The sequence below is a fragment of the Galeopterus variegatus genome, unplaced genomic scaffold (assembly GCF_000696425.1).
Source record: "Galeopterus variegatus unplaced genomic scaffold, G_variegatus-3.0.2 Scaffold1207, whole genome shotgun sequence".
NCBI lineage: Eukaryota > Metazoa > Chordata > Mammalia > Dermoptera > Cynocephalidae > Galeopterus > Galeopterus variegatus.
The window spans coordinates 187,013-197,809 of NW_007727318.1; the positions used below are offsets into that span (position 1 = coordinate 187,013).

The 10,797-nt window shown below is 38.5% G+C and overlaps 1 protein-coding gene across 1 annotated transcript in view; it reads left to right on the forward strand.

Moving 5' to 3' along the window:
* FAM76A (family with sequence similarity 76, member A) overlaps positions 1-9,583 on the forward strand; it is a 48,226-nt gene extending 38,643 nt beyond the window's left edge. The window contains exons 7-9 of the mRNA XM_008575571.1: positions 3,969-4,104; positions 6,671-6,772; positions 7,304-9,583. Coding sequence (XP_008573793.1) covers positions 3,969-4,104; positions 6,671-6,772; positions 7,304-7,390 — 325 coding nt within the window. The 3' untranslated portion in view covers positions 7,391-9,583. The remainder of the gene's footprint in view (positions 1-3,968; positions 4,105-6,670; positions 6,773-7,303) is intronic.
* Positions 9,584-10,797: the final 1,214 nt, after the last annotated feature.

The window sequence follows — 10,797 nt, forward strand, 5'->3', positions numbered from 1 at the left end:
TAAACTTCTTGAATTGAAACTTCTGGAAATGCTTAATTATATGTTTTATGGGGAAGGAACGATAAGACCATCTTTCTGGTCGGCTTTACTGTCCTCTGAGCAGCTAGACTGGCCATTCTGAAGACAGTAGATGTGGCGCAGGTTGTCCATTACCTCTACCAGAGTGCGTGACCCTGCAAAAAAAACTACTACAAGGAATGAACTTTTTTTTTTTTTTTTCCTTTTTGTCTTTTTTCGTGACCAGCAATGAGATCGCAACCCTCGGTGTCACACCCGCACCGCGCCCAACCAGCGAGCAGACCGGTCTCCATATGGGATCCAAACCCTCGGCGGGAGCTCCGCCGCACTCCCAAGCGCCGCACTCTACCGAGTGCGCCACCGGGCTGGCCCAAGGAATGAACTTTTGAATGCCCTGCTTGATAAAGGCCTATGGCAAGATTCATTCCTTTAGATTCATCTTTTCTGTTTTGTGATCATTTATGACCCAGGCTATGTTTGAATGACATGAAAAAAGCTCATTCGTGTCCTCTAGTTTAACCAGTCCTTAAAGTTTACCTTCTATTAGCTTATTTTGTTCTTGAGATACTGCCACTATTCTTGCCATCCATTGCTATGGATACACCAAACTAAAAGCTCAACTTTTTGTTCAGACTGTTTTATTGCATCTGGTCACCAGCAATGACTGTTTTCCTCAAGGGGATGCTGATCTTTGACTTAGGTACATGGCCGTTCATGATGTTCTCCAGAAAAGATATTAAAAGATTATTTTTTCCTTAAAATGACATGCTAATTTTTAAAAGTAATTTACTCATATAATTCGAAAATTTGGAAAGTTTTTTCTGCTGCCACAAAAAATATTTTCATACATATGCAAGTTCCATTTGAATGTTCCTGCATTAGCAGTCTTAACATTCTATTCCACTTGTTTGCATTTCTTCCTTTTAAGTGTTCATAGCACAAAATAAATTACATTTTGCTATCCTTTTTTACTTTCTGTGGGGTTTTTTTCCTGCTTTTTTTTCACTTTGAAAAAAACATTCTGACAATCTTTTTCTTTTTTTTGACAGTCCTTATTTATTTATTTATTTTTTTGTCTTTTGCGTGACCGGTAAGGGGATCACAACCCTTGGTGTGGGGTCGCCTGCACCGCGCTCAGCCAGTGAACGCACCGGCCATTCCTATATAGGATCCGAACCCGCGGTGGGAGCGTCGCTGTGCTCCCAACACCGCACTCTCCCGAGTGCACGACGGGGTCGGCCCGACAGTCTTTTTAATGTCATGCAGACCAAATCGAGCAGGAGCGCCACCGCGCTTCCCAAGCGGCGCACTATCCAGTGCGCCACCGGGCCGGCCCCACACTTTTTAATTAATCACAATCTACTTTCCTGGCCCTACTTAAAAATTTTTTGTACCAAGTATAATCAGTCTTGTTTCTGAAATATCTATTGTTGTAGTTGTTCACACTTTTTAATTAATCACAATCTACTTTCCTGGCCCTACTTAAAAATTTTTTGTATACTTTTAAATATATGCTCTTATTCTTTAATTTTTATTCCCCATGTCTTTTGCAAGTTTCTCCCTAACAGTTTTCCATTGGCCTTTCTATACTAGCACATTCTCCTCTCTTACTTATTTAATTCTGAGGCACATTTGATTATTTTTCCTCCTCTTTTTCTTTATCCATTTGCCCGCCATATCATAGGGACAGAACATGTTATTTTTAGCTTTCTTTAATGGTTTTATATTTATAAGATACCTTAGTCTTTGTTTTTAGTGTCCTACAAAATCTATAGCCTCCCTCTCCATATTTTCTAATTTGTTTGTTGAAATTGTAACAAAACTTTTCAATTTGAGGAAAATCTGAGTTAATTTCTAGCTTTTCTTAAGGAAATCCACCAGCTACTTTTTAATCATATTTATTTATTGTTCCATAGGCAATAAAAAAGCAGTCTCAATAGTTGGTGACACCCAGGCACACCTTGTGGTTTATTGTTTCTAAAGGACATTCATTTCTCTTCCTTGTAGTTTCATTTTATTCTCCCTTTGAAATGTGCCTGAAAGATTAGACTTGCTGTGTGTGGCCTTTGAGGACAGACTTACAACCAACGTGAAGGATTACAGGGAGAAAGGTTTTGGCTCAGCCTGAGGACGATTGTTCTTTATTAAGGGCTTTTGGAGAAGACAAAAAGTTTTCTGGAGAAGTAATGAGTGAGTTCCCTGTCATTGGAGGCTTTTGGAAAGAGACTGGATTTACTGCTTTGCTAACTTAGCGCCCCTTTTTTTTTCATTTATAGCAGTTCTTATTGAACCAGGAGTTAGAGAGTTAGATAGGTCAGGACCTAACACAGGATAGACAGGATTGGTTTTGTCAACAATTTATTGGTATGGAAGGAATCCTCTCTCAAGAAGCAGGTAGAACAGAGCATTAGGAGCTTTTGGGTCAACACAAAGTACTTATACTAGCTCATTACTCTGTTTCATTCATTGCTCTAGTTATGGGTTTAATTGTTGGGTTGAGGGAAGACAGGTCTTTGGTGTCTACTGAAATAGATGTAAGACTGCAGATATAGGGGTGCCTCTAGATCTGAAATTCATGGAGACTGTGACAGGACCTTTCAGTGCTTTCTCCTGCATACCTTGTTTTATTATTTTGCATTTATTTTTTGTTATTGGGTAATTCTGCACATTCATCAGTTATGAAAGCATTGATTTATTCTTCCTCTGACATTCTTCTCATTGCTTCATGTAGACTGAGGGGGGTGGGAATATTCTTATCAATGGGCAATGTCTTCCAATTCTAGCTATAGAAATGTTTGACATGGTAACTGTGAGGAAGTATGTCCAGTAGTTAGGCTTGCTATTTGGAGTTTCTTCCTGAGTAGAGAAATTCTGGTTATTGGATGTGATTTAAGATACAAGAAAGAGCCAGTAGCAAGGTGGAACAACAAGTTGTTTCTATATTGATATAGGGAGTTGGGAATCAGTATTCCAGTGTCTCCTTAGGAAAAACAGGCTTGTGTTTTACTTTAAAGACAGTCCAGGGACAAGTAAAGAGCGTCCTTTGGGAATTCTCTAGAGAATGGCGGGATTTGTTTCTCTTGGTAGTGATTGCTTAACTTAATTTTGGGTCTGAGACACTCCTGACCAGTCATTGAAAGCTATGGACCCTCACTCTAAAAACCACCCATTGTATGTGTGGACAAGATTGTACACATAATTTTAGGTGTTTACAGATTCCCTGAAACTGGTCCTGGTTAAGAGATTCTGCTAAAAGGATATAAAGTCTACCTGGCACTTCAGCAGAATGGAGTGCTCTGATACTGTTACTGGGAGGAATCTATTGAAAACCCAGATTGTGATGTGATTGTGGATTTTGAAACCTCTTTGTTCCTTTCCTAATTAAATGTCACAGAAGTCTTGATATTGGTAGGACAATTGTAGCATAGGGAGAAGTTGGCTTGCTTCCTATTAATTTAATCTTTTTTGAAAATGACTGACTGCTCCTGGGACAGAATGCAGCAGCTTCTCAGCAGCCACACCATATCACAGTGCTTTGGAGCAGAAGACAAAGAGCTGGAAGATGAGATCTGGGGAGCATTAAAAAAAATGCATGAGCTTACAATTTACAATTTATCCAGAATTCTAGGGAAATGATCTAATCACAAAAAGTTATTATGATTGTTTCACCAGTAAACCTTGGCTCTTGGGACATGGCATTTATTTTAGTCCTGAAGTGAAAGAAGATGCTGCAGGAATGTTCTTGGGTTGTTGTTTTGGTTGGTACAGTTATCTGATGATCATCTTGCCTGTGCAGTTCAGCAAATGCTGTTGAGCCTGGTGCTGGAAATTCAAATAGTTATTTCTGCCCTTGAGGAGCCCGCAGTCAAGTGGCCTAGGATGCGTCTTCAGGTGGAGAAAAGATTATCCATCCAAGTTATGATTTTTTTTCCCTCCAATTTTCCACTCAGCTTTTCCCCAGATCTGGCTCTGGACTCACCAGGCACTGACCACTTTGTCATCATTGCCCAGCTTAAGGAAGAAGTGGCTACTCTGAAGAAGATGTTGCATCAAAAGGATCAAATGATTTTAGAGAAAGAGAAGAAGGTACGGTTTAGTTAAGGCCTCTCCAACCAGAATGATACACAAGATACATGGTATGGGACAGGACGATGGCAATTTTATTTAACTGGTGTTTGGTGGATACTTATGATTGATGCGTTGGGAGAGTTAGAGAAAGAGAAGAAGGTACGGTTTAGTTAAGGCCTCTCCAACCAGAATGATACACAAGACACATGGTATGGGACAGGACGATGGCAATTTTATTTAACTGGTGTTTGGTGGATACTTATGATTGATGCGTTGGGAGAAATCCCAGGGTGAGGTTGGGATATTCTGGGGAGAGGCTAGCTGTCTGCCAAGGTGACTCATGGGATGGCATTACCTTGGTCAATCCACCTGAGTCAAGGGGTTCAGAAAGTTGATTTGTCTCAGCATTTGGAGGGAGTGTCTACTTTTCAGAGAGGACATTTGTTAACTAAGCTTACAGAGACCGTGTGTAAAACCACAGTATCCACATCTTAATTCACAGTGGGTCATATAACAGCATGCTGCTCTTCTCAGCCTGAGCTACGTTGGAGGGTTGTAATCAGAAGGTGCTGAATGAGCATGGGGTTGGGACAAGAGGAGGTATTTATGTGATTGGAATGTTTAATGTTCTCAGGCTAAAAGAACCTGATGTCTCCATCTCTATTCTGGGGATGGCTATCTCCATGGAACAGTAATACTCAAAGTATGTAGGCCAGGTCTCCCTCCTCCCCGGACAGTGTTCAGGTGGGCCCTCCTCTGTGACTCCTATGTTACTGTGCTTCCATTGCTTACAACTCCTTACTGAGTGACCTATTCTTTAAATATGTTAATATCTTAATTCTTAGTTAATATCTGCAGTGTTAATCTGTCTTTACATTAAAATTTTTTCTATCTTATATCTCTAATATCTTCATGTTAATATTTTCAGAATAAGAGAGTCTGGTCTGAGAGTCAGCCTCCCTCTTTAAGGGAACTTTTTACATCCTTCTTCTGACTCATGTCTATTAATTATCTTATTTTCAGGTTCTTAAAGAGTATCTCATTTTTGCCCAATAATAGTAACTTTTCTTGGATGCTTACTTTGTGCCTGGCTCTATTCTAAGTGTTTTATATGTGTTAACTCATTGATCCTTATAACAACCCTTTGAGGTAGGAATTATCATCATTATTTTGTAGATGAAGAATGCCTCCAACATTCTTCCTCTTAGGGTTTCAGTCCCTTCCCCTAATTCTGTTTTTTTCCCTGTGACATATGTTGTCTCTTGTCAAGTACAGAAGCCCATGATTCATTCTGAATGGCTAACAAAGACATTTATGATGTTAAATGCTTTACATGCATTCTTTTCATTGAATTTCTACCTCATTTTATAGGTGAGGAAACAGACCCAAAGAGGTTAAATAACTTGTCCAAATCACATAGCTGATAAATGGCAGAACCCAAAGACTTGGAATGAACTGCAGTCTTTCTGACTCTACTGTTCTTTCTACTGTGTTATGCTTTCTCCTGCCAGTAAGGTGGAGATTCATGAGAAAAGACCCATATTCTTTTCACTTGAATACATGACTGTCAGATGAAAGTGGACCCAAGTATATACTCTTCATGGACTAGATCAGGATGGCACATAAAATGATGTTTGCAAAAGAAAGACAAAATTAATATTGTTTCTACTGCTATGCAGAGTTAGGGTTTTAAAAAGAGCATAAACAAACAACAGATTGTTTCCCATAGCTTTTAGGATCAAGGTCACACTCCTTGGCTTGGAACACAGGTTTTTCCATATCAAGCCTACCTGTCTCTAACCTCAACTCCTGCCACTGTCCACATTAGTCAGTCATTTCAGTAATCTCTCAGTTGTCTCTCACTTCTCTGCCTATGCCCATACTCTTCCTTTTGCTTGAATGTCCTTCTGCTTCCTTCATGTCTCTATTGCTACTGTACCTCAAAACTCAGCTGACACATCACCTCTCTGATTTAGATATCCCTTCTTTGTGCTTCTTAAATAGCATAGTCAACAGAAGAGGGGACCTAGGGTTTAAAACCTAGCCCTGTCACTTGCTAACACTATGTATGATCGTGATTACATTACTCAACTCTTTCTAAACCTCGGTTTTCCCATCTATAAGATAGGAATAGTACCCCCACAGAGTTATCATAAAGATTGCATGAAGTAATATAATCTAATAGTTTTTCTGGAACATAGTAAAAGTTTAGTAACTGGCAGCAGCTGTTATCTCAAAATAATATCACAAAATAATTGATGGCATCTCTCAAACCGTCAATTATTTTGTGTCATTCTTTTATTTGAATGTATTTGGAGGGTTGTTGGCATATATTAAGTACATGAAATCTTAAAAACTTGCTAATGGTTTGTTAAGTATCAGAAATATTAGTCAGGATTTTGTGTCATCTTCAGGAAAGCTTTAGAAAAAAATTGGATATGGAACTCCCTGGCTTTGATTTAGGTATGGATCTGAAGGAGAGCCTTGGATTTCATTAATTTGGGGGACCATGTAGCTCTCTGATACCAAAAGATTTTTCATTGTGTAGAAATTTCTTCTGGTCACTCTGCTTTTTTTCCCCCAGATTACGGAGTTGAAGGCTGATTTTCAGTACCAGGAATCTCAGATGAGGGCCAAAATGAACCAAATGGAGAAAACCCACAAAGAAGTCACAGAACAATTGCAGGTGACTCTGCTAATTTTATATGGTAACTCTAGTGTACTTAGCTGATTGTATTTTACATGATTATCTCTTAGATTTCTTTTTTCTCACAGTACTGACAAATCACATTAATCTCCTTTTTAGATATATTTTATTGTTTTACACTTGGATGTGTTTTGATCTTTTCCCCTCAAAAACAGTGAAAATAATAAATGTGTTCTTTATTGAATAAACCAGATGTGATTCCAGATGTCTGAATTATAAATCCTGTTTATTCAGCTCATTAAGGCACTCCATGGTTTGTTTATATTGCATGAAGCATTCTTTTCTAACAGTGGGTCCCAAAAGATTGAGGTAACTGATTAACCTCTAGCAAATACTTTTTTCCCTGAACCAAATGTCTAACCCTAGAGCTTTCTGTTGTTTTCTACTTCTGAAAATTGTTCATCTCTTTCTGACCTTCTACATTGTCTGCCGTAGCATCAGCACTTATTCTGCATGAAAAACTTATCCTGTGTTGTTAAAACATCCTTCTTGCACTGATTTTTTTTTTAGGCCAAAAACCGAGAGCTCCTGAAGCAGGCAGCTGCCTTGTCTAAGAGCAAGAAGTCTGAGAAGTCAGGAGCTATAACCTCTCCATGACAGACCACAGCAAGGCTCCCCAGCAACAGCAAATGGAGTCGTCCTGGGTTAGGGGTGGAGACTTGGCTGTTCTTTGGGAATTGTAAGCTTTCTTTAAAAGTCTCTATTTTATTACAGTTATCCTTCTTTGTGCGATTGCAGTGGGCTGAATGGGAACACCTGGTTTGTGCTGTGTTATGACCGCATGCTTGAGGTTTCTAGCTCACTCTTTCTCTTTCTCTCACTACTACTCTTCTACTCTACTGTTATTCCTTCTCTTCTCTTCTCTGTCTCTCTGTTTTGCTACTACTCTTTATTTTTTGTGGTGGTCAGTGCTCAGTGTTATGTGCAGAATGATGTGGGGTTTTTTTTGTCCATTGTTGCATCCTGCCATACCCATGAGCAAATAGTTTGGCATTAATTGTATATCACTGCCACCCTCTGAACTTTAAAAACTGCCACCTTAAGACTTGGTACAATGGAAGAGGCTTTCTCTCTCCAATAAACCTTTTGCTTCAGGGTATACTCTTGGGTTTTTTTCCAGGTATATTATGTATGAACTTTGTACTATGTATAGCCAGAGTTTTATTTATTTTTTAAAAAAAAGAAACTTTTTCTTGATAAAGGAATAATGGTAGCCTAGCTAGTTCTTGTAAAAAGTGATGCCTCTTGAGAAAAACAGTCTTATTCTCTAGCTTTTAGTAAAGAATCAGATCTTTTTTTTCTTGTTGCCTTGGAGTCTTAAAAACTGATTGCTAAGGTGAAACAATTCAGTGCATAAGTATGGAGTTAAGTGCCTTTTGAAGGATATTTTGGAAGAGCATTTAAGGAGATTCTTAAGGGAGGTAGCAAAGATTCGAATAGTCTGTCTTTTTAAGTAAGGGCAGAAAGAAAGTTTGTCCAGGTTGTACTGGACACTTCCCTCCCCCACCCTTTTCTTGATTGTTTTATGTGATTGATTTTAAATTCTCACACTGCCACTTCTCTTTTAAAAAATACCCTTTACTTATATCAGTTGTCATACTGGGCTATTGTCAGAAGACTCTTTTTAAATGAGCAGACTTAAAATGGTATAATATTTGAACTATGGAGCATATCTGGGGTCAGTGTGAGCTGCTCAAGTATGGACTCTGAATCCGACTGGGAGAAATGATATCACTGTACCTTCTCTCCACTCCTCCTCACCCACCCAACGTGTACACTCCCTGCTTTTAATGGAAATATATTGAAAACAGGTGCTTCTCAGAAGTAGCTTGGCCTCTGCCAGAGTTGTATGTGTCCTGTCTTCCCTTCTTGACCCCATAGGCACATGGATTTACATTTCCAGGAAAGGGGATAGATTTGCATTTCTAGCCATATTTTCAGATCCTCTGTGTGATGTTTGTGAAAGAAATTAGGATGTGTAGTGTGTGCCATGAAACAGAGCAAAACCAACTACCCTGGAATCATTAATGCAGGCGGGTACTAGAGTTAGAGGTAATCATGAGGGCAGGTGACATTTGTACCTCAGTCTACCAAAATTGTAGCAGTAAATTTAACCTGCTAGGCATTTCCGAGAAGTGAATGCTCTGTGATTTGATAGCATTCTCATAAGTGGAGCCATGCACGTAATTGGACAGAGATGTGGAAGTGGGTGGCTTCCTTCTGATGTGAGATACAGTGGACCACATTGCTTATATATCACCCTAGTTGGGGATGTAATTTTCCCTTCTGAGCAAGGGAAACGGCAGTGCTAAATAGTTTTGTAACTTCTTGAATGAGAAACTTTTAGGTAAGATAAACTGTCAGATAATATTTTTCAGATGCATTTGCATTGGCTATGGGAAAGAAGATTGTGAAAAAATGACAGTCACGGTTTTGTTTTTTTTAATTTTAAAGACTGAGAAATTCTGCTATGGGAAGTATGACAGTATAAAAACACATATTTAGTTTTATACTAAATCATTTTTTAAAGTCTTAGCATTTAATATAAAGCAAATCCACACATTTTCTAACTTTCCGTAAGTTCCAAAAAGGGAAGGAAGAAACCTCAGTCTTGAAATTTTGGTTTTTAAAAATCATGACACTGTTTTACCATGAAATTGAGTAACTTTTGGTAACACCTTTTGTTTCTTTGTATGTTTGTAATAACGGACATTTTAAAACAGGAATGTTTGGTTTGTACAGACTTTGACAAATGTGTGTTAATAAAAATTCACATTGACTCAAGTATAATTATTGGGTTTTGTTTTTATTTATTGCTGGTTCACCAGTAAACATATCTCATTATCCCCTTTAACCTAGAAAACAGTTTGTCTTGCTGTAGACTTAAATTAAAAGCCTAACTGTGCTAATGAGTTCCATGTCCATCAGAGAATAAACACATTCTCTTTATCTCTTCTGTGACTTTATTTATCCAGTTTAAATGCTTGCTTTGTGATAGGCATTGTGTTAGGCAATGGGGATACAGCAGTGACAAAACCAACAAAGTTATTGTCTTCATGGGGACTTCATTTAGTGGAATATTGGATACCACCACCACACCATCGTTCCTTGATTTTTATATTTTTTATTTATTCAAAATATAATACAAGATGAATCTTCATAAGGTATGACTGAAAGCTTTTTTGAGATGCCATCTTGAAAGGAAAAGAATATATTAGTTTGAAACCCTAATGGTAGTAGGTTTTTAAATTAGAAACAGGTACCTTTCAGACATTGTCACTGTCACATCCTGGTCATTCTGTAAACTTAAAGACAGCTTATTTTCTCTAAATAAATTGAAGATAATTAGGTTTATTCTGTATGCTATGTTTACGGCCACTTCTATTGTGTGAATTATCTTAATTTATCCATTTATTTGCCTTAAAAACCACTGTAGGGGAAGAATATAGTATAAATGGAGAAAGACATCATCTAATCCTTCAAGAATTTCTTCAACCACTCTAAATAACCCTCAAAGTAAGTAGACAGTCTTTGGCTCCTTCCTTTGAAGTTTAAGACCATATGTTACCCAAAGTCTAGCTATCTTCAACTGACAGCCAGCTTATGGGTCTTGGAGGAAGTGCCATTGTCAGGAAGGCCAAAAGTGGCAGGAGTTACAGGGTGTTCTGGTTACTATTGCTGCATAACAAATCACCCCAAAATTTAGTTGCTTAAGACAACCATTTTAATATGCCCACAGACCCCATTGGTCAAGAATTTGGACAGGGCATTGTGGGGATGACTTGCCTCTGTTTCACAATGTCTGGATCCTCAGCTGGAAAGATTCAAAAGCTGAGGGATACTTCATGGGGCTGGAATCATCTCTGAAGCCTCTGTTTACTTGTGTATCTGCAGCTGGGGCTGGGATGTCTGGAAGGCTAGTAATGCTGACTGGAGAACTTATGTGACCTCTCCATATAGCTTGGCCTTCCCCAACATGGTGGCCTCATGATAATCAGACTTAC